At 39.9% G+C, this 27,678-nt stretch overlaps 1 protein-coding gene across 10 annotated transcripts; it reads left to right on the top strand.

Annotated features, from left to right (window-relative positions):
- Window positions 1-34: 34 nt before the first annotated feature.
- Window positions 35-27,005, top strand: ZBTB43 (zinc finger and BTB domain containing 43). Of its 10 annotated transcripts, XR_003146931.2 has the most exons (4): window positions 35-193; window positions 4,358-4,481; window positions 21,484-23,151; window positions 26,650-27,005. XR_003146931.2 is itself a non-coding variant. In XM_025475174.3 (3 exons), the coding sequence occupies exon 3, from the start codon at window positions 21,507-21,509 to the stop codon at window positions 22,908-22,910; it is 1,404 nt and encodes a 467-aa protein (XP_025330959.1). In that variant the 5' UTR covers window positions 35-193; window positions 4,358-4,481; window positions 21,484-21,506; the 3' UTR covers window positions 22,911-27,005. The 10 variants fall into 10 exon arrangements, 7 of the variants coding, with proteins under 7 accessions (XP_025330959.1, XP_025330962.1, XP_025330961.1 ...); XR_003146933.3 differs by lacking the exons at window positions 21,484-23,151; window positions 26,650-27,005 and adding an exon at window positions 19,498-20,107; XR_003146932.3 differs by lacking the exons at window positions 21,484-23,151; window positions 26,650-27,005 and adding an exon at window positions 8,879-9,234.
- The last annotated feature ends 673 nt before the right edge of the window (window positions 27,006-27,678 follow it).

Genomic DNA, 27,678 nt, shown 5'->3' with positions numbered 1-27,678 from the left:
CGCATGCGCACAGCGTTTTCTCTCTGACGCACCCCCGGAAGCACTGGCAGTTTCGGGGGCGGAACCGGGAAGCGTTTCCGGGGGCGGGAGGTGCAGGCTGAGGCGGTCGCGGCGGCTACGGCTTGAACGGGCCTGTCGCTGGCGGCGGAAAGTGTCCCGCGGGCGGGTTATGTGAACGCGGAGCCCTTAGCAGGTACGGCGAAGTCGGGACGACAGGTAGCGAGGGGACAGGGAGGGCAGCCGGGGAGGTTTAAGGGCTTCCTCCGCAGGTCCCGGCGCGCGCGCGCCCCCCGGCCCGGCAGGCCCGTTCCGCAGACCGGGATGCTCAAGAAGCCGCGCTCGGGCGGTTGGAGTCCCCGCGCCCGAGGCCGACTCCTGCGGCCTCCAGCCAGCCCGGTGCGCGGGCCGCGACACCCAAGGCCCCCGAAGCAGCGTCTCGCCCAAGGTCACCCCGCGGCGGCGGACCTCGGCGGGCCGGAGCGCTTAGAGATCCCGCCTGGGAACGTCCGCCGGCCTTTCGGGGGCGCCGTGTGGGTGCGGCGAGGCGGCCTCGGGTTTGAGCCGAAGCCGGGAGACAGGCAGCACCCGGCCTTGGCTGGTGCCTGCCTCCGTTTGCTTCTAAGTAGTGTTTCCCCTCTGTTGACGTCTCTGTCACCTGTTGTCACCTGCCCTTTCTGCCTCTGAACTCCGCCACTATCGACTTTGTATTTCTCCCCAGTTTCTCTTGCTGAGCACACATCTCTATCTGCAACCCCCCCCCCCTTTTTTTTTTTCTTCTTCTGTCTCTACTTTGCTTATGTGACTCTTGACCCTGTGTTTCCCTCTCAGTCCTCACTCTCATTCATGGCCTGCCTGCCTGTCAGCCTTGCTCTTTGGCCGTCTGTGTTTCTGCCAGTTTTGTGTCTTTCTCTCTTGTTTGTGCGTCTCCTAACTAGGTTTGTCTGGGCGGAGCAGGGCAGGCTTGCCCGGACCTCTGAGCCATGCAAAATGACTCATGACCCCGTGAAGCTTCCTGCAACTGGTGACAGTCTCAGTGACTACACTGCAGTCTGGCCTCAACTCTGACAGGTGCCGCCCAGCCCAAGTGTGCCGGTGCAGGAACGCCTCGTGGGAGACAAACCAGAGACCATCTCAGGGCCAGAGTATCTTGATACATACTTGTCTTTTTTTTTTTTTTTTATGCATGGCTTTCTGGCCTGCACAACCCTCCACTTCCCTTTGCTCCAGCCCCTTACCCCAGGATGGCCTCCGGGGCTCTCAAGAGCCTGCTCTTTGCGTTACAGCTGCTGAACTAGACCTGTCCACAGGCTAAGGAATAGTCAGTCTAAGATTCTCTGCCTCATGGGGCTCATGGAATAGCAGGATTTCTGAGAAAGCTGTATGCATAGTTCAGAGATTGTGTCAGTATCTACAGTTAAATGATAAGAAACCTAATAATTTGGGATTCATTCTTTTCTTTACTAAAGTACTCACCGGAGAAGTAAACCAGACACAAAAGAACAAATATCTTATGAGGCCACTCATGTGAGGTATCTAAAATAGGCAAATTCATAGGGACGTACGTAGAATATAGCTTATCAGGGCCTGACAGGAAGAGATGGAGCATTATTGTTTAACGAATACAGAGTTTTAGTTTGGGATGATGAAAACAGTTCTGGAAATGGATAGTGGTGATGGTTGCACAATGCTGTGAATGTGCTTAATGCCACTAATTGTACACTTTAAAATGGCAAATTTTATGTGAAGTGTATTTTACCACAGTACAGAATAAAACCAAACAACCAAACAACCCAAACTGCTCTTTGGAGAAGCTTGGAACTAAGCAGCTCTTTGAAAATGTGATTTTAAAAATTTATTTTGTGTGTCTTTGGAATATTTAGTTGAACCTACGTTTGTTGATACCTGCTTTTGTCATAGCTAATGTTCTCAGAAAAGGAGTTCAGTTAAAAGAATTTGCTTAAAATCTTCCCTTAAGCTTTCTACTTGTGGCAAATTCCTGCCCTGGCTCTTCTCCCTCCATGTTCTTGGATTCAGTGTAGGCATCTGCTGCAGACCCATGGGAAATTTGAGGAAAGATTTTACTTTTTACATAAAGAAAACTTTAGGGTTGGAAAAATAGCCCTGTATTATGATAATGCAAAATTATGTGTCATTTCCTGTGTGTTTTCTGATGGGGGAGGCCTTTATGTTACGTTCTCTTATTTAAGCTATCAGGTTGCCAGTATGGTAGTTTTTCAAGCTTTCTTGTGAGATATTGCAGCTGAATTAATACTGTATTGAATCCTAATACCATTGATTGTTTTCTGTACCACCAAAGGAGAAAAAAACACCGTCAATTTAGCTATGACATGTGCTTTTTTAATCATTTAGGCTTATAAAAATTCTTAGTGAGAAATATTTTTAGACTTATTTAGACATTTTTAAATGACATCATTCTAATGCTAAATAAAAAGAAAAATAAGTGAAATAAATTGGCTAAAGTGTTTGTTAAATTTTTAACATTCCTACTCTTTTTGAATACTTCTCAGTTCAGAGTTGGGTCCATACTTTTCCAGTGTCCTCTTTTGTGCCTTCAGAAACACTGATGTGGCTCTCAGGAATGCTCTATCATTGTCTCAGGCAGTGACAAGCATTAAAATTTCCACTTGGCCATCATATCCTGATTGCAGAAATTTTGAAATATGCCTCTTAAAATCAGTCGAATGTACTCTACGTTTTTATGAACTTTTATTTTTTCCCTTTTTTTTTTTATGATAGTCACACAGAGAGAGAGAGAGAGAGAGAGAGAGAGGCAGGGACACAGGCAGAGGGAGAAGCAGGCTCCATGCCGGGAGCCCGACGCGGGACTTGATCCGGGACCACAGGATCGCACCCTGGGCCAAAGGCAGGCACTAAACCGCTGCGCCACCCAGGGATCCCATTTTTTCCCTTCTTTTTATTTACAGTTGGAAAAGAAAGATTTTTGTCTTATTTGTAACATGTTGAGGAAAACATCTTTCCTTTATTTTGTTGGTTTGTAGCTAATCATTTTCCTGAAACTGAGTGCTATTTCGGCCTTCTGCTTTTCTTGATTTGAGCTTCTTAACTCCAAGTGCTAAGGAATTTGAGAGTACATTTAAAACCATGTCTTTGGGACACCTGGGTGGCTCAGTGGTTGAGCATCTGCCTTTGGCAGATTGTGATTCTGGGGTCTTGGGATGGAGTCCCTCATTGGGCTTCCACAGGGAGCCTGCTTCTCCCTCCACCTGTGTCTCTGCCTCTCTCTTTGTGTCTCTCATGAATAAATACATTAAAAAAATAAAACCATTTCCTTGGCTATATTGTAATGTAATGGCAGGATGACCGATAAATGGGGAGTTAGTGATTAGAACAAAACCTTCTCTTTTGAATCTCAGAGTTTCCTACAATGGAATGTTTGCCCTGAAGTTTTAAGTAAAACATTCAGCAGTGGCTTAAAATTAAAAGGAGACCAGAACCAAACCTCATTAAGTAGGTAGCGTAATTTTTTTTAAAACCTAAAATAGGAAAAAAAAATCCTAAAATAGGTTTTACTAAGTTTTTTGGCTAAAGTCTTCCAATTAGGAGAGCCTGTAGAGGTGCTGATTGGCAATGATCTGGAGACCGAAAACACTTTTCCAGAGGATATCTCAATTCTGTAAAATTACATAGACATTGATCAGTACTGGTTTTCTACTTTTAACTAATGTGCCATGGTAATATAAGATGTTATTAAGACTGGGCAAGAGGGGCACGGGTGGCTCGGTGGTTGAGCGTCTGCCTTTGGCTCAGGTCTTGATCCTGGGGTCCTGGGATTGAGTCCCATATAAGGCTCCCCACAGGGAGCCTGCTTCTCTCTGTGTGTCTCTCATGAGTAGATAAATAAAATCTTTAAAAAATTAAAATAAAACTGGGGCAACCCTGGTGGCTCAGCGATTTCCGTAAATCTAAAATTATTTCAAAATTAAAAGTCTCTTTAAAAAATACAACACAGGGATCCCTGGGTGGCGCAGCGGTTTGGCGCCTGCCTTTGGCCCAGGGCGCGATCCTGGAGACCCGGGATCGAATCCCATGTCGGGCTCCTGGTGCATGGAGCCTGCTTCTCCCTCTGCCTGTGTCTCTGCCTCTCTCTCTCTCTCTCTCTCACTGTGTGCCTATCATAAAAAAAAAAAAAATACAACACAGAAGCAAAGAAAGTACAGAATAGAAGTTAATATAACCAAAAATACCGATCTTGATTAGTTTAGTTTCTGCTGCTCACACACCTGTAGTATTTATTAGCAAGGCACATGGACATAGTAAATGTCACCAGTATTTTTTTTTTTTTTTTTACATTTTCAACATGATTTTTTTCTTTCAGAAGTCAGTGCAATTTTAATTTGAAGCAAAACTGAGAAATGGGTTCCTCTTCCTCTTTCATCCATACTGCTTTGTGATGGCCATGGCATAAGGGGTTTTTTTCCAGGAATCCAGCTTTGCATTAGGTAAGCTATGAAATTACTAAAAAGACAGGTTTTTAAAAATTATTTACTAAAATGGTTTCTTTTTCAGCAAAATAATGATGTATTTAATTGCTCTAGACCAGAATTTCTCTTACTTCTCTTCTGTGGAGGAGCTATTGCATATTTTAAGATCAGTCGCTGTTCTACATCTTACCCTTACGGCATTTAACTTCAGAGAAACTTCTCTGCCGAGTGACTTTTTTTTTTAACTTTGGAAAATATTAGATTTCAATTAAACTGATTTGAATCCTGACCTATCACTTCTCAGATATATGACCTTGGGCAGGTCTTTTAACCTTCCTAAGCTTTAGTTTGCTCATCTTTAAAATGAGTATGAGGATTCAGGGGTATTGCAGGATCCAAGTTTCCATAGTCTGCTTTGTGAACTTGTAAAGCATTTGACTAATGTAAAGAATTTTGGTAGGCATGGGTATTGGTATTTTTGTACATTTTTACCAGCCTTTAGATTTACTAAAGTGGTATTTACTGTGTTTAAATGTGCTCCCTACAGTAAGTATGCAAATTACCCTCTGTTCTGATTAAGAAATCTCTGGAGGGCTTCAAGACTAATGGGTCTGTTTCCCTATTATAATGCTATCTGTGTTTTTAAGACATGAAATTGTGTTTAAATGATGCATAACATTTGGCATACTGTCCTTTAGCTGTATAATGAATACAGGCAACTGTTAAACTCATCAAAGTTGGAAGAGATCTTGGAGGTCATGTAGAGCTCAGTGATTCTTCAGTCTCCTTGTTGTCCTCTGCTTTTAAAAAAGCCAGAGAGCCTCCGTGAACCATGGAGGGAATGAGCGGGGATAGGTATGCATGTTTTAGAATAGTTACTGTTGGTGTTTTGTTTTTCTTAAACTATGTGCAGGATAAATAAAATTGCTAGTACTTCAGTAAGTCTGAGGATGGTGAATAATTTACTCTGGAGTTTAGGAATACGTTGTATATTATAGATTATTTCATTTGTGTATTTGTGAAAATAGTATTCACTTTTATCTTCCATATTGTCTTCTAGCTGTATTGGGCCTGAGCAAGTGTTCTGAATTTAAATTTCAACTTTACCACCCACTGGTTAAATGACCTTAAGCAAGTAGTTTAACCTCTGTTTCCTCTTCTATACAGTAGGAATAAAAAATACATATCCAGTGGATTATTTTAAGGATTAATGAGATAAAATACATACAGTGGTTTTATACAGATTCTGGTACAATCCATGCATTTAGTAAATAGTAGATGCTGTTATTATTCCTACTAATTACAATTATTTTCCTAGTTACCCAGTTTGAAAACTTTGTGGTCAGTATAGGTAACTTTATTTTTTATTTTTATTTTTTTTATTTTTATTTTTTTTATTTTTATTTTTTGGTAACTTTATTTTTTAAACAGCTTTATTGAGGTATAATTCATGTGCAATTAAAAGTTTTTTGGAGGGGCACCTGGGTGGCTTAGTAGTTGAGCATCTGCCTTTGGCTCAGGTTGTGATCCTGGGGTCCTGGGATCAAATCCTGTATTGGGCTCCCCACAGGGAACCTGCTTTTCCCTCTGCCTGTATCTCTGCCTCTCTATGTGTTTCTCATGAATAAATAAAATCTTTTTTTAAAACTTTTTAGTATATTCAATGGATTGTTTACCCATCACTGCAGTCTAATTTTAGAATTTTCATTCAACAGTCCCCCCCCCTCCCCTGCAAACCAATTTCACTTCCTTTTCCTTTCCCCTTAGTTTCTGGCAGCCACTGATTTATTTTTTGTCTATAAACCTTTCTATTCTGGACATTTCTTATAAATGGAATTCTATACGATGTGGCCTTTTGTGTCTAACTTCTTTGACTTGGCATAATGTTTTCAAGGTTCGACTGTGTTATCACATCTATCAGCACTTCATTCTTTTTTATTGCCAAGATAATGACATAGTATAATAACAATACATAAATGATTAGTAATTACATACATAATAAAATGGAATGATATTTAATTGTATAGATATAAAACTTCTATTTTTTCAGTCATCAGATGAGGACATTTGAGTTATTTCCACTTTTTGGCCATGATAAATAATGCTGTTGTGGACATTTATGTGTAAGTTTTTGTGGATATCATGTTTTCAATGCTCTTGGATATATACCTATGAGTAGAATTGTTGAGTTACATGGTAGCTCTATGTTTAATTCTTTGAGGAGCTGCCAAACTGTTTTCCAAAATGGCTGCACCATTTTATATTCCCACTAGCAGTGTGTAATGGTTCTGATCCTTCCATATCTATGTCAACACTTGTTTTTGTCTGTCTTATTTATCATAACCATCTGAATGGGTAATATCTCACTGTGGTTCGAATTTGCATTTCCCTAGTGAATAATGATACTGAACATCTTTGGTGTTTGCTCATTTGTTTATCTTCTTTGGAGAAATGCCTATTCAAATCCTTTGCCCATTTTCAGTTGTCTGTTATTAAATTTTAAGAGTTCTTTATTCTGGATACAGGTCATTTAACAGTTAATGTGATTTGCATCCTGTGTTGGAGGTTATCTTTTCATTCCCTTGATGGTATTATTTGTGCCTTGCCCTACCCTTGCATCTTCCTACCTGCCAATTCTGTCAGCCCTACCAATTCCATCTCTCTTTTCCATTAGTTTAGTTTCTGCTGCTCACACACCTGTAGTATTTATTAGCAAGGCACATGGACATAGTAAATGTCACCAGTATTTTGTGAAGAAATACTGAAGAAATGTCACGGTTAAACTTTCATCACCTCAAACCTCGATTTGCTGAAATCTTGAAATTAAGCCTGTACTTCAGACTTATTGAAGTACTTCAGACTTGCTTTTAAGTGCATCAGCAGATTGTTTTTCCTGAACATAGTTCACAGCATCTCACTGAGTTTCCAGTGCTGCCCTCAGCTCCCACATTTAGAGTTCAGATTGCACCTTTAGCAGAGTAGACCTTCCCAGGGTCATCTCCCAGCACTCCCTGTCACTTGTAGAAGGAAGCACAGGTAATCTGTGTTTACCAGGAGTGGTCTTTTTTTTTTTTTTTTTTTTTTTATTTAATTATGATAGTCACACAGAGAGAGGGAGAGACAGAGACACAGGCAGAGGGAGAAAGCAGGCTCCATGCACCGGGAGCCCGACGTGGGACTCGATCCCGGGTCCCCAGGATCGCGCCCTGGGCCAAAGGCAGGCGCCAAACCACTGCGCCACCCAGGGATCCCCAGGAGTGGTCTTGAAGAGAGCTCAGAGAGAGCTTGTGAGTTGGCTTTCTGTTGGTAGTTTTACAACAGTCAGGGAGCTTGCCCTAAGTGGGATGGGAGCAAGAACTCCATTTCTTCAGTGTGCCACACTCACAGTGCACTTGACCCCCATGAGATTAAAGAAAACAAACCAGAATGCCATGTGATTTATAATTTTTCTATGTTAATAAGTGAGGTGGGTTTATAGTTTTTTTCTTTCGTATCTAACTTTGATACTTGGGTTTTTGTTTTTTTTTAAGATTTTATTTATTTGAGAGAGAGTATGAGTAAGTGGGGTGGGGAGGGGCAGAGGGAAAGGGAGAAACAGACTCCTCACTGAGCAAGGAGCCAGATGTGGGACTGGATCTCAGACCCTAGGATCATGATCTGAGCCAAAGGCAGAAACTTAACTAACTGAGCCACCCAGGTGCCCCAATACCAAGGCTTAAATAAAAGTAGTAGGTTTTTCTTCCACTGTTATTCCCTTGCTCCTTTTTTTCTCCTTTGAAACAGTTGCTATAGCATAGGAATTAATTTGCTTTGTAGAATTTTCCTATAAATTATTCTAGACCTGGTATGCTTTTGGAAATCATGTGAACTATTTGGCGTAAATTCTCCACAATTATCTGTTCGGATTTTTCTTCTTCTCAGGTCAATTCTGAAAATTTATATTTTTCTGTAAAACTTTTTATCAGTGAGATTTTAAAATTTAAGTGTGGAATTGTCTTCTATTTTATAGTTTCTATAATGTTATTATATTACATTTCTTATTCCTAATTTTGTAAATTTGACATAGCAGTTTTAATTTCTTCATTGTAAAAAAAATAATTTCTTCGTTGTTTTAGAATTAAGAATTTTGTTTAATTATCAGATGGGGTTTTAAAAATTTATTCTTTAATATTCCTGGATTTATTACATTGTGTAATCACATAATCAGACGTGCTGTATGTATGCATTTTTGCTTTGAGAATAACTGACACGCTCTTTACCCATTTTGTGTGTATGTGTAAATACCCTATAAAAACTTTAAAAAGATGTATTATTTGTAGCCTGTAGAGGTTGTATGTTTCAGTTAAATTAGCATTACCAATGATACCAATCTAAGTTTCTAGGCCCTAATTATCCTTTGCCTACTTGATTTAAAGATTAAAAAGAGGAGGGCAGCCCTGATGGCCCAGCGGTTTGGCGCTACCTTCAGCCTGGGGTATGATCCTGGAGACCCTGGATCGAGTCCCACACAAGGCTCCCTGCATGGAGCCTGCTTCTCCCTCTGCCTGTGTCTCTGCCTGTCTCTCTCTCTCTCTCTGTGTCTGTCATGAATAAATAAATAAAATCTTAAAAAAAAAAAAGATTCAAAAGAAGAAATTTATATTTTTTTACCATAGTTATGTTTCTGTCACTTTTGTTTCTTGAAGAATATATTTACACAGTTTGCAAGATAACCCTCACTGAATTATGAAATTCATCAACTAACAATAAACTTGCAAAATAAGAACAGTAAGATTTTTGTCCCATTTGATGCCTTTTACATGGAATCTTACTTTGACATTGATAACATTGCCTGGTTTACTGTTGCTTTCGTATTCCCATTCTTTTGACTTTGGATCTTTTTTGGTGATGAATTCTATTGTCTTTTCTGTATCTGAACAAATATTTTGCCTTTATTGGAAGCTATTTTGATTTGGTATAGAATATAAGTTAACAGGTTTTTTCCTTTAATACTTTGAGGACACCTCCTACCTTGAATTGTCTATCCTGACTGCCATTGTTTCTGACAGGAAGTTTGCAGCCTTTCTTATCCTTGGTTCACTGTACACAATGGGTCTTTTTTCCTCTGGCTGCTTTTAAGAGTTTTTCTTCATCACTGGTTTGAAGTGATTGGATTATGGTATGGCTTAGTGAAGTTCTTTTTATGCTTCTTGTGCTTGGAGTTTGTGGAAGTTCTTGGATGTGTGGATTTTGTTTCCATGAAATTTGGGAAGATTTTGGCTATTGTCTCTTCAAAAAAATTACAGTTTTTATACATTCCACCTGCTTTCCTTCAGGGACTCCAGTTAGGTGCCTTGAAGTTGTCTCATGGTTCACTGATACTTTGTTTCCCCTTCCCCTGCCCTTTTCCCCCCTCTCTGGTTTATTTTAGGTTGTTTATATTGCTTTGTTTTTAGATTCACTGATCTTTTCTTCTGTAGTGTTCTGTTGTTCTCAGTGTTTGCTTATTTGTATTTAATCTATAGAAATTCAATTTGGGTCTTTTTTTTTTTATAGCTTCCCTATTTAGCTACTGTGCTTAATTTTCTTAAACATATGGAATACAGTATTTTCTATCAGTTTTATAAATTTGTCATTTCTGGGTCTGTTGTATTGATTACGTTTTTTTTTTCTTTATTAATAGGTTATATTTTCCTGCTTCTTTGCATGCCTGGTGATTTTTCACTGGATGCCAGACATGAGTTTTACTTTGTTGGGCTCTGGATATCTTTGTACTATGTAAATATTCTAAATAGTTTGATCCTTTTGAGGCTTGTTCTTAAGATCTGTTTAACAGGACCAGAGCTGCATTTTGTTTGGGGCTAATTTGTCCCCACTACTGATGTAAGACTTCTAAATACTCAAGATTTTTCATTCAGAAATTTTCTTCAATGAAATATTTGTGTTTTTTGGTTTTTTAAGAAGATTTTATTCATGAGAGACAGAGAGAGAGAGAGAGAGGCGGAGACATAGGCAGAGGGAGAAGCAGGTTCCATGCAGGGAACCCTATGCGGGATTCAATCCCAGGACCCAAAAGCAAATCCTCAACCGCTGAGCCACCCAGGCATCCCAACTTCTATCAAATATTTGATTAGTTCTTCTACTCTATTCAGTTCTTTGTCTCAAGGACACTAATTAGCCATACATTGAATCTCTATTCTCTGTCTTCCTATTCTCTTATCTTGCTGTTTTCATAATTGCATCCTTCTGTAATCTGATAGAAGTTCCCCCAGAGTGCTTTCCACATCACTGATTCCATTTTCTACTGTTGCAGTTCTACTCTGTTATTAGTTTCTCTGTATCTTATCTTTAAGTCATCAGTCTTTTTTTCATAAAGACCATGTTTTCATAAGTTTGTGGAAACTTTTTTTAAAGATTTTACTTATTTATTTGAGAGAGATGGCGACAACACAGTGGAGGGCAGAGGGAGAGGAAGAAGCAAACTCCCCAGTGAGCAGAGAGCCTGATGCAGGTCTCAATCCAGAACCCCAAGATCATGACCTAGGCTGAAGGAAGATGCTTAACTGCCTGAGCCACCCAGGTGCCCCTGGAAACATCATTTTAAAAATACTATATTAGAGGGGCATCTGGGTGGCTCATTTGGTTAAGTGTTTGACTCTTGGTCTCAGCTCAGGTCTTGATCTTGGGATTGTAAGTTCATGCTCCACCCTAGGCATGGAGCCTACTAAAAATTAAAATAAATAAAAATTAAAATGCTGTCTAAGCTCTGCTCTTTAGGGACACCTGGCTGGCTCAGTCAAGCAAGGCATGTGGCTCTTGATCTCAGGGTCTTAAGTTCAAGCCCCACATTGGGCATAGAGCTTACTTTAAACAAAACAACTGTGCTCTTTGTTTATCCCTTACTATTTTCTTCTTTTTTGTTATTGTAGAATGTATATACAGACTGTGTATACTTAGAATAAAACCAACCAGGTTTTTTTTTTTTTTTAATTTTTATTTATTTATGATAGTCACACAGAGAGAGAGAGAGAGGCAGAGACACAGGCAGAGGGAGAAGCAGGCTCCATGCCAGGAGCCCGACGTGGGATTCGATCCCGGGTCTCCAGGATCACGCCCTGGGCCAAAGGCAGGCGCCAAACCGCTGCGCCACCCAGGGATCCCAGGTTTTTTATTCTTTGAGGAAAACATCCTGCTGGGTCTGAAAATTTTCCCTCTTTGAGGTCTTTTACCGTATACCCAAATGTTGTTAGAATCAACTCTCAGCTCTTTAGCTGGAGGACGGGCTGAATTATCCTGACACCAGGGGTTAGCCTGAATTGAATGTCTGGGACCAGATGCTAGGTCTTAGATACTCCTAGGAGAGCTTCAGCTCTGTGTACTTTCTTCTGTGTTGGTGAAATTCTAGTACCAGAGACCTATCTACTCTAGTCTCTTTGGCCCAGCTGACAAATGATGGGCTGTGCCTTTGCTTCCTTCCTGGGGCTACTACTCAGCCCCACACTCTCATGTCAAGTTTCTAAAAAAATTTCTGCTGAGGCTTATGAAACCTTTGATATTCCAATGCAGCAAGCTCTGAACATTGCCAATCTGCAGGACCTATCCCATCGTCCATCCATCCTGGGGTTTTAGCCATGGATGGACCTTCCAAATGAACAGGCATTAGTGTTCTTATCTCAGGATTGCTGCTACTCTATCAGGATTTTGAGGGGTCGTAGGTGGAGTTGCAGGGGTAAGGTCTCTCAGTCTGGCCCCATCTCCACTCTATCCTTAATTAAAGTTTAACCAGATTACTCTGGTCCCTAGTTTGCAAGACTAAATCCAATTTTTTCATTTTTCCTTGATTATTTTGGTTAGGATATGGTAGATGAGAAGGATTATATACTGCTTTCAAATCTTTCCTCTTACTCTGGTGATCCTAAAATTTATTGTGAAAGGATATATGACTGTAGGATATACCAGGTCCCCTCCCCTGAATTTCTTCTGGGTTTATAGTTCTCTTGTGGTGCTTTTAACATGCTTTGCCTTGAATAATAGGGTTGTATGCATGTTTGTTTGTTTTTTTTTTAATCTCCTTAGCCATATTATAAACTCTGGACAGTGAGATTTCTTGACCATCATAGAAATTCCCCCAGAGTACTTTGCATATAGTACTTTATGTTGGTTTACTTGTTTATGTATTATTTTAGTGAGTTAATTACTTCTGTGAAAGTCTTTTTAAAAATTGAAACAGCAGCTATCCTATTAATATAGATCACAACTGCGTATGGGTTTGCAAATATGGCTTATGTAACAGGAAAACCTGAAGGAGAGGTTCAGGCTTTGCATGTTAGTAAGAACAGGGAATATATAGAAATACCACACTCACTCAAAATTAAGGGCAGAGTCAGATACTTGCATTTTATTTTTACTTTTCTAAAGTATTTTATTTTTAAGTAACCTTTATACCCAGCATGGGGCTCAAACTCACAATCCTAAGATCAAGAGTCACATTCACATACTTCAACTTAGCCAGCCAGCCCTCCCCACAGGGTCAGATACTTTTAAATTATAAGGACCATTAACACCTTGACATAGTTGAAAATAAAGTTATGTTGCTTTTTTCCCCCAGGTTTTTTAAAAATGTGTGTTAAAAAATATATATCACTCAATTTGCTGTTTTAACCATTTTCAAGTGGCATTAATTATACTCATAATGTTATACAAACAGGACCACTTTCCTACCCCCTAGTTTTTTTCATCACACCAAGGAGAACTCTACCCATTAATAACTCCCATTCGTAATTCCCATGAAAACCTCTAATCTATTTTTTGTCTCTGAATTTGCCTATTCTAGATATTTCACATAAGTGGAATTGTACATCATGTGTCCTTTTGTGTCTGGTTTCTTTAATGTTTAGCATGATTTAGCATGCTTAGCATGTTTATATTATAGCATGTGTCAGAGCTTCTTTACTTTTGTGATCTGTGTTATGTCTTTTAGGTGTCATTGATTTGTTGTAATGTTGTTCAAATCCTCTATCTCCTTATAGATCCTAAGTCTGTTTTTTTCTATTACTGAAAGTAAGGAATCAGAATCGAATCTTCAATTTTGTCCATTTTTGCCTCATAATATCTTGTTCCATATATGTTTCTCTTGTTAGGTGCATAAATATTTATGGTTGTTACATTATCTTGATAGATTGAACCTTTTATCAATATATAATGTCCTTTGTTCTTATAACCTTTTTGACTTAAAGTCTATTTTGTCTGATAATAATACAGCCACTCCAGCTCTTTTTTGTTACTCTTGCATGGAATATCTTTTCTATCATTTTATTTGTCTTTTATGGACAAGATATAAATAAATCCTATGTTTTTTAATATGGTCTGCCCATCTCCACCTATTAATTGGAGTTTAATCCATTTACATTTAAATACTGATAAGGAAGGGTTTACTTCTACCATTTAGCTGTTTTCTGTATATCTTGTATGTTTTTTGTTCCATAGTTCTTCCATTACTACTTTTTAAAAACAGTTACTTACAAAAATAGGATAAAAACATTTATTAACTCTTTTTTTGGTATGCCATTTTGATTCTCTTCTCCTTTTCATGTATATTATTTTCTTAGTTAAATTGAGGTTTACAATCAATATTTTAAATTTAGCAACCAAGTTTGACTAATTCAAACCTAGTTTCTTTTTTTGAAAGAAAGTGAGAGTGCACACATGTATGTGAGCAGTGGGGGCGGGGGGACGGGGGGGAGGAATGGCAGAGGGAGAGGTGGGGAGAGAGAATTTAAAGCATACCCCACCTGGGGCTCCATCTCATTACTCTGAGATCATGACCTGAGCCTAAATCAAAGATGGACACTTAACCAACTGAGCCACCAAGATGCCCCCAAACTTAATTTCAATAGTATACAAACACTGTGCTCCTCACATCTCTATCCCACCCCCTTCATGTTATTGTCATAGATAACATCTTCATAGGCCTTGGAATTATTACCTAGTATTCTTTTATCTCAGCCTGAAGGACACTTTTTTTTTTATGATTTTATTTATTCATGAGAGATATATATAGAGAGGCAGAGACACAGGCAGAGAGAGGCAGAGAGAGAGAAGCAGGCTCCAGGCCGGGAGCCCAACGTGGGACTCGATCCCAGGTCTCCAGGATCACACTCTGGGCCAAAGGCAGGTGCCAAACCACTGAGCCATCAGGGCTGCCCTGAAGGACAACCTTTTTAATCATTTCTTGTAGAGGAATGGTAATGAATACCCTTAACTTTTATCTGGGAATGTCTTAATTTCTCAAAGGATAGTTTTGCCAGATACAGAATTATTAGTTGACAGTTTTTTCTTCTAGCACTTTTTTTTTTTTTAAGATTTTATTTATTTATTCATAGAAACACACAGAGAGAGAGAGAGGCAGAGACACAGGCAGAGGGAGAAGCAGGCTCCACGCAAGGAGCCCACATGGGAGTCAATCCCGGGTCTCCAGGATCACACCCCGGGCTAGAGGCAGCGCTAAACCACTAAGCCACCAGGGTTGCCCTCTTCTAGCACTTTAAGTATATCATACCACTGCCTTCTGGCCTCCACATTTTTTTGATGAGAAATTAGCTGTGAATCTTATTAAAGCTCCCTTTTTATGTGATGAGGCACTTCTTTCTTGCTGCTTTAATTTCCCTTGTCTTTGACTTTCTGCTATTTAACTTATAGTGTGTCTAATGTGGATCTCTTTAATTTTACCCTGCTTGGAGTTTTTGAGCTTCTTCGATGTATGGGTTTGTCTTTTATAAAATTTGGGAAGTTTTCTACCAATATTTCTTTTAAAACTGTTTCTGTTCTTTCTTTGGAGACCACCATGGTATGCATGTTGGTACATTTGATGGTATCCCACAGATACTATGAAATGAGACTGTGCTCATTTCTCTTCATTTTTCTTTCTGTCCTCTGACTGGATAATTGCAATTGCTTTGTCCTTTGTGTTTTTTTTTCTTCTGCCTACTTAAATTTACCATTAAACTCATGGATTTTTTTAAATTTCAACTTGTATTTGTTTCTTATGTCTTTCAAACAAAACACCACAGACTAGGTAAATTAAATAACAGGAATTTGTTTTTTCACAATCCTAGAGGCTAGAAGACCAAGACCATGGTGTTGGTATATTTGGTTTTTCCTGAGAACTTTCTTTTCGGCTTGCAGATTGCCACCTATTCACTGTTTCTTCACATTGTGCACACTCTACATGCTTCTCTGTGTGTCCCAAATTTTATTTCTTCCAAGAATACTAGTCAGTTTGGATTAGGGCCCACCTTAACAACCCTATTTTAATTACCTCTTTAAAGGACTTACCTCCCAGGCACCTGAGTTCAGTGGTTGAGCATCTGCCTTTGGCTCAGGGCATGATCCCAGGGTCTTGGGATCAAGTCCCACATCAGGTTCCCTGCAGGGAGCCTGCTTCTTCTCTCCCTGCCTCTATTTCTGCCTCTCTCTCTCTCTCTCTCTCTCTAATAAGTAAATAAAATCTTTTTTAAAAATAATAAAAAATAAAAGTTACCTCCCAAAATAGTCACCTTCCAGGGTACTTGGGGAGTCAGGGTTTCAACATATGAATTTTGGGGGGATATAGTACAGCCCACGATATAGCTATTATTCTTCGTGGCTCCAGAATTTCTATTTGGTTCCTTTTTATAATTTCTAGCTCCTTACTGACATTTTTCTCCTGATTTCCTTTAGTTCTTTGTCCATAGTGAGGTTTTTGTTTTAAGCAATTTGAGCATATGCCAGGCAAATGATTAACAACTTTGATTTCCAATGTCTGAAATCATCAGGGATAGTTTCTAATATTCTTTTTCTTGTGAATGAACCTATTTTCCTTTTTCTTGGTATACTTTGTAGTTTTTGGTGAGAGCTAAACATTTAAGTATTCTAGTATGGTAACTCTTGAAATCAGATTCTTCACATCCTATGGGATTTCTTTTGTTACTTGTTGAGGGCCGTAATTGTCTGTTTGCATGACAGTTTTTCCAAATGATTTTGCAGTCTGTACCCCTTGTTGCATGTAGTCACTGGAGTTTCTGTTGCTGTATCTATGTGGCTGGCCTGTGACCTGACAGACTTCTTTAAATACTTTGACCCAGGTCCTGAGGAATTGGGGGGTCAGGGGGGTGTTTGTTATTTTAAAATCTTATGATTGGGAGAAACAAAATTATAATCAATTTTGCTGGGGAAGCCACTGCAGCCTAAGGGGGCCAAAACAAAACTGTATGGATCCACCAAACTGGCCAGAATGCAAACCCTACAGCTTTTGAAGGACTTAATCCTTGTTGTCCTCCCTGGTGTGAGCCAGCCACTCTAGGAATGTGGGCTGCTGTCCCACAGGCTGGGGCAGGGGATTATAGTTGGTTTGTGCATACACAACATACAGGTCTTTTAGTGAGGTTCAGCAGCCTCTCCCTTCAGTGAGCATTGTCTTGGTTGCTACAAGTGTCTGATCAGATTCCAGAATTCTGAAATAGTTGATTCTGATCATTCAGCAGTTTACTGGTTGTTTTGGTAGAGGGACTAATCCCTAGAACTTCCTACTCCACCATTTTCTCTGTTAATCACTTATGACATTGATTTTTGAAGAATTGTTTTTAAAAGTCTTGTTCTCAGTCTTTTAAGATACCACAAAAGACACTTTTGTTGAGATGAAAAGAGGGGATTCCTGGGTGGCTCAGCAGTTTAGCGCCTGCCTTCGGCCCAGGGCGTGATCCTGGAGACCCGGGATCAAGTCCCATGTCAGGCTCCCTGCATGGAGCCTGCTTCTTCCTCTGCCTGTGTCTCTCCTCTCTCTCTCTCTCTGTGTCTCTTGTGAATAAATAAATAAAATCTTTTTTTAAAAAAAGAGAGAGATGAAAAGATTAGTAGTCAGTAATAGTGTTGGGAAAATAGGCTAGATACTTTGGAGGGAAAAGGGCTGGATCCCAACCTTATTCCTTATGCCAAAACAAACTCTTTGTGTAGTAAACATTTAAATACTTTTTTTAAAAAAATGGTACTGGGGGAAAACTAAGTAATTCTTTTTACTTTTTAAAAATAACCTTGGAGTGGGAATGCCTTTCTATGTCTAATACAAAACCCTGGAGCCATAAAAGCGAAGGTTGGGTAATTTATATACATTTCAAAGTTAATTTCCTTCGTTTATAAAAAACTACAAATCAATGAGATGAATTACCCAATTTATTTGAGCAAAGAATATGATAATTTATAGTAAAAACAAATGACCAGTAAACATGAATAAAGAATATCTTTCTCATTCATAATTAAAGAAATGTTGATCCAAACGACAATGAATCATGGATTATTCACTTAGGAGATTTGCAAACTTTTTTTTTCTTGTTTGATGATGTCTAGTGTTAAGACTGTGGAGGAGTAGACACTGTTGTTTACTGTTGGTAAGAGTATGATTTGGTGCAACCCTTCTGGACAGTAGCTTGGTAATATACATCAAAATGTCAAAAAAAAAAAAAAATGTCAAAGCAGGGCAGCCCAGGTGGCTCAGCGGTTTAGCGCTGCCTTCAGCCCAGGGCCTGATCCTGGAGACCCGGGATCAAGTCCCATGTCAGGCTCCCTGCATGGAGCCTGCTTCTTCCTCTGCCTGTGTCTCTGCCTCTCTCTCTCTCTCTCTCTCTCTCTCTCTCTCTTTCTCTGTGTGTCTCTTATGAATAAATAAATAAAATCTTTAAAAAAATGTCAAAGCAGTCCCACTGGTAGAGATTACCTTTAAATGTTTCCAAAGATATGCTGAGATAGTTATGCACAGATATATAATTATATTGTGTATATTATAATAGCATTGCTCATAATTTCTAAAGCCCAAACAACTGAAATTCTATAAGAAGAGAGCTGCTTAAATTAGGATATGTCCATATAGCAGGAGTTATATAGTCATTAAACAGAACTGCATTAGCTCTTTCTGTACTAATGTGATACATTAGTCCGTTTGGGCTACTATAACAAAATGCCAAAGACTGGGTGGCTTATAAACAACAGAAATTTATTTCTCAGAGTTCTGGAGGCTCCAAAGTCTAAGGTCAAAGCACTTACAGATTCTAGGGAGGATCCACTCCCTGGTTCATAGATGGTTTGCCTTTTCCATGTGTCTTCACATGGCCAAAGGGGCAAAGTAGTCTCTGTGTCTCTTTTAATTTTTAAATTTTTTTATTAACTAAACTCTACACTCAGTGTGGGGCTCAAACTCACAACCTCACAATTGAATCACATACTCTACTGACTGAGCCAGCCAGGCACCCCTGGTATCTCTCTTACAAGGGCACTAATTTTATTCATGAAGGCTCTGCCCTCATGGTCTCATCACCTAAAGGCCCTCCCCAAATGCTATCACCTTAGGGGAATAGGTTTCAACATTAATTTTGGGGGACACAATCAGTCTATACCATGTCAGAAGATCTGCAAGCTCTATTAAGTGAGAAAAGCTAAATGCAGAATAAAATGTACATAATGAACCCATTTGGGTAGGGATTTTTAAAGAATATAAATGATTTATTCTGACATATGCACAAAGAAGTTTCTAGAAATATATGATTTTTTTTAAAAGATTTTATTTATTTATTCACAAGGACACACAGAGAGAGAGAGAGAGGCAGAGACACAGGCAGAGGGAGAAGCAGGCAGGCTCCATGCAGGGAGACCGACATGGGACTTGATCCCAGGACTCCAGGATCACGCCCTGGGCCAAAGGCAGGCTCTAAACTGCTGAGCCACCCAGGGATCCCAAATATATGAATTTTTAATGGTGATTTTCTTTGGGAAATAGTAGGAATAAATAGTGAAGAGTTTTTGTTTGTTTTGTTTGTTTGTTTTAGATTTTATTTATTTATTCATAAGAGACACAAAGAGGCAGAGACCTAGGCAGAGGGAGAAACAGGCTTCTCGGGGGGAGTCCAATGTGGGACTTGATCCCAGGACCCTGGGATCATGTCCTGAGCCGAAGGCAGACACTGAACCGCTGAACCACCCAGCCGTCCTGAATTTTGTGTTTTTTTTTTAACTTTTTTTTTTTTTTAAGGTTTTATTTATTTATTCATGAGAGACACACGGAGAGAGAGAGGCAGAGACACAGGCAGAGGGAGAAGCAGTCTCCATGCTGGGAGCCTGACACGGGACTGGATCCCAGGACTCCAGGATCACGCCCTGGGCCAAAGGCAGGCGCTAAACTGCTGAGCCACCCAGGGATTCCCCCCAAGTTTTGTTTTTTTAAGCAACTTTCTGTAAATGCTTTTACATGTGTGTATTCCCCCCACCCCACCATTTTTTCAAAAGTCTAAGGTGATCTTTGTGGCCTAGCAGAGAATGTTTACCCAGATATCGTTCTCAGAATTTCCATACTTCTAAGTCTTATGTTTATGTACTATTTAACTTCTTTTGAAATTGCAAATACCTGAATAGTTTGTTTCCTGGTGTACTTTTGTTTGTTTTAAGTTATCACAAAATGTTTTAAGAGGTATAGCCATAAATTAATACTTCTTTGTAGACGGGCATTAAGGAGGACACGTGATGTGATAAGCACTGGGTGTTATTTGCAACTGATAAAGTACTGATCTCTCCATCTGAAACTAATAATGTATACATTCGCTGATTGAATTTACATAAATAAAAATAAACAAAAAAATACTGTCTTTACTTGTTAATTATTAATGACTAACCTGGTATTTTGGCATCTTCCCAGAAGAGGCTGGCGATGTTATAGGAAAAATAGCATAGACTTTGAAGTCAGAGACCTAGAATCCTATCCCAATTTAATACAAATTAGTTCTTATTTTAACTTTGGGAAAGTTACTTGAAATAGCTGAACTTGAGAATATCAGTCTCCACATTTGCAGAGTCATTATAAAGATTAAGTGATAAAAAGGTGTACAGTCTCTGCTATATAGTAATTATTTAAGAAACATTAGTTTATTTTCTTGATCTTTCTCCCTGTCTCTGAAAGATAACTTTCAGTCTTTGGGGGTTTGTTTTGTTTTGTGTTTAATCTCATACTTAGAAAATCTGATATTTAACATTGGATATAGTATTAGAGCTAGGTGATGGATAGCACCAATAAATCTCTTGGGTTTACTAGTTTATTTTCATTTACTATGGAATTATGGGGCATGAGCAGGATTTCAAACAGTGTTTATCTTGTTGCTTGTTGCTGGGTTAGAAATTTTCTCTAATGCTTGACTGCCCCACAAAATATATTTACTACTGTAAATGTCGTCACTACAACACAGTCCTTTATTCTTTGTTACAACTTTATCTTCAGATTGAGTTCACTCAGTAACGGACAATATTTACTATGCTCTTTGGTCTATAAACAACTTGGAGACCACCAGATAGAAGGAATACCTTGCCATCCTGCTTCATTCTGCTTCACATCAGAAGCTCATAAAGAGCTAGAATTCTGATGGCCACCAGAGAAACTCACATTATTTGGGCTTCAGTGAGATTGCCCCTGTGGTGCTGAGGGACCGAAGGCGAGATTGTTCTGGACACTTCAACCCTTTTTTCCCTCACTCCTGCACTGGCATCTGGCCTAATGGTCTCCTTGTAGTTCCTTACAGTTGCTGAGTTCATTCTTGTCTCAGAACCTTTACATAATTTTTCCTTCTTCCCACAATTCCATCCTCACTTCCTCACCCCAACTTGGCAAATATGGATCGAATCTGAGGTCTCTTAAAATTTTTGGCCTTTTGGATAGGATGTTTGTTTTGACTAGAAATATTTACTTGGTTTGATTTAGGAGATTTGTATAGCTTACAGATCACATCTTTGTGGTTTCTATTCTTTCATTCACAGACATAGGCAAAATCAGGAGTTAATACTGAAGAGTGGTGGGTGGTTCCTGTTTGGGGCATACTCACACCTGCAAGACTTGCTCTGGGGGATGAATGTTCCACCTACCAGTACGCACAGGCAAGGGGACTTTATGGAACTGTCGAACTTGTCTTCGTTTTCTTAGTGAACAAGTTTCTGTATGGGCCAGAATTAGTACTAATTTTTTTTTCTCTTGTAGCACTGAACAAGATTTGTGATGAAATGGAGCCTGGAACAAACTCTTTTCGAGTAGAATTTCCTGATTTTTCCAGTACCATTCTGCAGAAACTGAACCAGCAGCGCCAGCAAGGACAATTATGTGATGTCTCCATTGTTGTCCAAGGCCACATTTTCCGGGCACACAAAGCTGTTCTTGCTGCCAGCTCACCCTACTTTTGTGACCAGGTACTCCTGAAAAACAGCAGGAGGATTGTTTTACCTGATGTGATGAACCCAAGGGTGTTTGAGAACATTCTCCTGTCTAGTTATACGGGACGTCTAGTAATGCCTGCTCCAGAAATTGTTAGTTACTTAACAGCAGCAAGCTTCCTCCAGATGTGGCATGTGGTAGACAAATGCACTGAGGTTTTAGAGGGAAATCCTACAGTCCTTTGTCAGAAGTTAAATCATGGCAGTGACCACCAGTCTCCAAGCAGCAGTAGTTATAATGGCCTAGTAGAGAGCTTTGAGCTAGGCTCTGGGGGCCATGCTGATTTCCCCAAAGCCCAAGAACTGAGGGATGGAGAGAATGAAGAGGAGAGCACCAAAGACGAGCTGTCATCTCAGCTCACTGAGCATGAATACCTTCCCAGCAACTCGTCCACAGAGCATGACCGGCTGAGCACAGAAATGGCGAGCCAGGATGGAGAGGAGGGGGCTAGCGACAGTGCCGAATTTCACTACACCCGGCCCATGTACAGCAAACCCAGCATAATGGCTCACAAACGCTGGATCCACGTGAAGCCTGAGCGCTTTGAACAGGCATGTGAGGGCATGGATGTGCACGCACCCTATGATGAGCACCAGGTCACTGAATCCATCAATACCATGCAGACAGAGCACTCAGTCCAACCTTCGGGAGTAGAGGAAGACTTTCATATCGGGGAAAAAAAAGTGGAAGCAGAGTTTGATGAACAGGCTGATGAAAGCAATTATGATGAGCAGGTGGATTTCTATGGCTCTTCTATGGAGGAGTTTTCTGGAGAGAGGTCAGATGGGAATCTAATTGGGCATAGACAGGAGGCTGCCCTAGCATCAGGCTACAGTGAGAATATTGAAATGGTTACAGGGATTAAAGAAGAAGCTTCCCATTTAGGATTCTCCGCCACCGACAAGCTGTATCCTTGTCAGTGTGGGAAAAGTTTCACTCACAAGAGTCAGAGAGATCGACACATGAGCATGCACCTCGGTCTTCGGCCTTATGGCTGTGGTGTCTGTGGTAAGAAATTCAAAATGAAGCATCATCTCGTGGGCCACATGAAAATTCATACAGGCATAAAGCCGTATGAGTGTAATATCTGTGCAAAGAGATTTATGTGGAGGGACAGTTTCCACAGGCATGTGACTTCTTGTACCAAGTCCTACGAAGCTGCAAAGGCTGAGCAGAATACGACTGAGGCTAACTAAAAATAGGATCTGGCCCTTGAGTGGCAGGCACAAAAATAAACTATGGTAATTATGCAAATCTGGGCACAGATGATGCGTGCTACTTGCTATTATGAGAGAAGCTTAAAAAAAATGGAAGATATTTCTGAAAGACCAGCTCTAAGTAGGCCAATTTAAAAATCTAATTCCTCAAATTTGTATGTTCCTGTCCAGGCCTGGAGTGGGTAATGGGGAGAAGTTAACCCACCTCTCAACTGGCAAGGTAAACCTTCAGGCCCATTGTTGAGATTGAGGCAGGTGGACTTGGTGATAGAGACACCTGCGCTTGGAACTGGACTCCAACCTACCAGTTCTGTTTCAGGTGGCAGCAAATTTTGATCACTCATTACAAGGTCATGTTGGAATTTTATTTAGCTCTCCCCATAGATACTTAGGTAATGTGGATTTGTTTTGGTAGCTGCCTCACTGAATGAAATGCTACTTAATGTAAAAGCTACAAATAATGTGATTCCTAGGATGCTAAATTGATTAACAGAGCTCTCTTCTCTGGTTTTATTCTCTCTAAAGGGTATTTTAACTAAAAACTATGGCGATGCTAAGAGGGCGACGTTCTAAGTATGAAACAAATAACGGTACAAGCTTCAATTTCTGTGAGATGCCACTGTCACGATGTGTTTCAGATTCTTGATAAGGCAAAATTTTGTATTTTAGTACTAACATTTAGTTTGGACAATTGTATCTAATTGTAATTCTCTAGGGTGCCAGAGATAGGTATTTCTAATTGGTTTGCTGTCCCAAATCCTGTTTAATTATAGCATCCACACAGTGGGATCTGCACTGTGGCTAGTAGGCGTCTAGCCTGCTTTGACTCTACCATGGTACCATTGACTGCTGCAGCCATTTCTCTCTCAGATTATGATGCTTCCTGAAGAGGTCATTCAGTGACCAGTTAGTGGGAATGAGCCAGAAGTCATGGCTGAGAGTTACCTGCAAGCATAAGGAGTTTATAGGGGGCTATAGTGACACTTCAACTGTCAGTGAGAGTTGCTAAGTAGCAGAGTTTTGAGCGGCAGGAGAAAAACAACTGCCCAAGCAAGAGGAATCTTGAAAATACACTGGTAAGGGATGTAGTTTTAGAGGGGCACACTGAGCTAATGCTGCCAGTTCTTTAGGAGTGCTGGGATGTGTTTTCAAGGGGGGAAAAAAGGAATCCTAACTTTAGAAAGTAGTCTACAGATTCATGCTCCCAAATTCTAGGTAAAGCTGCATAAATTTACAAGTCCACATAGCTGTACTTACCAGAAACCAGCAAGAAAAGCAGCTGTTCTTGCGACCCTTTCTGCAGCTCTGTCAGATGTTTTAGGTTAAAAAGGAAGCATATATTCAGGATGCTTTCAAGCTGTGTCATATACCTGAAGTTCTCACTAGGGTAGGACAGGGTGCTACTATTATGTCAACTTTTCCACAAATTACTGGTCTTTTACTTCCAAGTGGAAACTTTTTTCCTGAAAATAAAAACTTTTCTTGGATTTGAGGTGAAATTTTGTTTTAAAAGTTTGGCTTTGCTCTAATGTGATAGACATTGCTGGCAATTGCCTTGAGTCCTCAAGCTCCAACCACAAAGGCATTTATTGGTTGAACCTTGTCTGGAAAGGAGAAAGAAAGTACTTATTTACCAGTTAACTCTTGTAATCAACATTACAGAACAGGGATCTATCTATTCATTAACACTGTATCATTCTCGATATATAAAAAGCACTTTGTATTTAAAACTTTATTATAGATATATATATATTGATTTTTTTAACCTAGAAACTAGATATTACCTCTTGGTTGTTTGCCACATTAATATTCTCTTTGTGTCGAAACTTCACCAGTTAACAGTCCTTTCTCTGCATACCTGACAGATGTGTATAGAGGTGACTGTGCAAGCAAAGTTCAATTCCTCCTTCTCTCTCTCTTTTTTTTTTTTTTTTCCATGTTAGAAGCCAATGGATTTTAGGAATGATCCTAGCCATTATGTGTGAGGAGAAATTGTTTTTTTATTCCTACTAATTTCAGTACTAAGGCAGTGAAGCCATTTTGTTCTGCCAAAACTGATCACCTTCTCCCATGGTATTAGCAAATCATTTTCTGCCTGTTTGGAAGGTTTGATGTGCTGTTTCCCACTAAGATTGTTATTCAGATGAGCATTGGGACATTATGGGAGAAGAGTCTGGGAGGTAAAATAAAAATATTCTAGAAAGTATTCTAGAATAAATAAAAAATTCTAGGGAAAAAAATGGTTCTTCAGTTATGCTGCAATTAGCACAGCACCTTTGTTATGAGTAATGATGAAGAACTCTTGTTTAACCAGGAGTGGTGGGCAGCCCTTGGGTGGCAGTTTGGGAAGTAGTCACTTGTTCTGAGACTTATTTCATGTGTTGTGAAGAAAGGTGTCTTTTATTGAAATCCTTAGATGTACATCAGCTAAGTATAGAATTTAAAATGTAAGTTCCTCACATCTGCTGTTTTAAGTTGTTTATGGTAGTTGGGGTTTCCTTTAAAATTTGTGTTGCTAATCGGGTCAGCCAGACCCTGTGAGATGGTTGGGCATCTGAAATGCTGGCCATGTTCAGAGAGGTGGGGGAAAGAGATTGCCTTAGTTTGTTTGGATAGTGAAAGTGAATTTTTTTACACTTTGCTTTTTAGGATTAGGAGATCATACTGGATTACTACCTTTTTTCTCCTGCCCACTTCGGGTTGGATAGTCTCTTTCCTTAGCCTCAGTACAGCTTTAGAAAATCTTTATCCTTCCAAATGAGTTTGGATAGTTGTGGGTAACATTTTCCAAACAGTCTTTCAGGGATCGCGTTAATGGCCTACAACCTAGGTATTTGTCCCCTACTTTGAGTCTTAACTGTGGTTCTTCTCCAGTCCCAGTGGGAAAGGGCTTCAAGGCACCACCAGTGGTATTTAATATTAGTATTTATACCATGCCTTTTATTTTTTATCTATACATCACAATCTACTTGGTCAAGTAGGGATCATCTAAGGAAGGAATACAGTAGCCTTTCCTAGAGTATTGAGGTCTATCCTCAGGCGCTTCTGGGCCCCAGCCTGTTAATTCTCATTTGTAGATCTCACCTTCCTCTAATCCCTTCTGTAGGCCACGACTTTCAAAGAGTCTGCCCAGAGGGTCTTCATTCTGGTAGCCATTTGCTGAACTAAACTGACCCAGCACTGGCTTCCAGCTGTTGGGAAGAGCTGCTTGGTCTCAGTGACCCCTTCCTGTGGAGGCATGCGCTCTCCCAAGCTGCTGCTGAAGTGACATGGGGGCAGAGCAGAAGCAGCTCAGTTGTGTTTGTCCTGGGGAGGGGGATTTGCTGCAGCCCCCCACTTGGGTGAGGGTGGAGAGGACTCCATCACACCAGATCCACGTTTTTGTCCTTGTAAAGATCTCTGATAATTTAGTAATGCTGGAAACTAAGCAACATATTTATCCCCTTCCCCAACCCCTGTGCCACACTAATTTTGTGTTTTAATTGCTTTCATGGGTGACTAACTTTGTTTAGTAAAACCAGGGTTTGTTTGTTTGGTTTTTTCTTTGCTACTTATACATTTAAAGGTACATGTTTTTTTTTTTGTTTTGTTTTTGTTTTGTTTTTAAGGTACATGTTTCTTATTTCAGATCTCTACTGATAGTGCCCAATGGGAAGATGCTGGAACACATTTTGCAAATGTGACTTTTTTTTTTTTTTTTTTTTTTTTTTTTTTTTAGTGTTGCTTGAAGCCTGTGTCATAATGTCAGTTGCTGCTGCCTTCTTTCCTTTTATGAGGTTCCTAATGTTTCTTCCAGAAGATTACTTTATTTATGCAAGTCAGGTGACTCTTAGACCACAAAACCATTTGATGATAAACAGATTATCATTAGGTGCATATCTTATTGATATTTTGTGAAATGTTATGCCTGTGTTGCAAAAGTTGAATAGTTTTGTCTTTATATATTGCTGTCTTCAGTGTACAGCATGGTTTTACTTTATTGAATGTTACTGTTTAATATTTTCTTCTTATAGAAGAGACCATGCCCTTTTGTATGACATGTTTTAATAAATGTTATCCGTCAACTTTGTAAAAGTTTTGTTTTTCACTCTGGTTATATGACCACATGTCTTTGTTTTCATCTTGGCTTTTGCCCCTTGAGAATAAAAGTTATATTGTGGCCTTTTCATAAGTAAATGCCAAATGGGTAGTCTGACCAAATGGGTAGTGAGTGAGCATTTGCTGTGCCAGGTATTTATGATAATTTATCTCATTTTAACTGCCCACCAGCTCCATCAGGTATTTAGGTGTGTTAGACATTCTGTTAGCTTCTTCAGACCCCTCCTTACTCTGTGCTTCTTTCTGGAGGCTTGCCTTTGCAGACCTATGCTGTCTTCTGGTCAGGGTACGCCAGAGATAACTTTGGATGGAGCTTGGCAGGTTAGAGGAGAGAGAATTCACTGCGCTGGCTCCTTCCTGCCCGGTATGGGTTGACAGTGGCTGGGCTCCTCTGCCTAAGGCCACAGCTCCTGTCAGACAGCTTCAGGGTTTGGTGACCACACCCTCTCCTTGTCCTTGCCAGCTGAGGATTGGTCCTGACTCTCCATTTTGCCAGCCCTCGAGAGCTTCACTGTCTTCACAGAAGTTCCCTAACCCTGCCCACACCCTTGATAAATAGTCCTTTTATAAAACTCAGGCATCGCAGCTAAGCGTGCCCTCTGTTTCACAATGAGACCCTGGCTGATGCCTTAGGTATACTCCTTTCACG

The sequence above is a fragment of the Canis lupus genome, chromosome 9, assembly GCF_003254725.2.
Source record: "Canis lupus dingo isolate Sandy chromosome 9, ASM325472v2, whole genome shotgun sequence".
Taxonomy (NCBI): Eukaryota; Metazoa; Chordata; class Mammalia; order Carnivora; family Canidae; genus Canis; species Canis lupus.
Note: the sequence above shows the minus strand (reverse complement) of the source record. Positions and strands in the feature narration are given on the sequence as shown.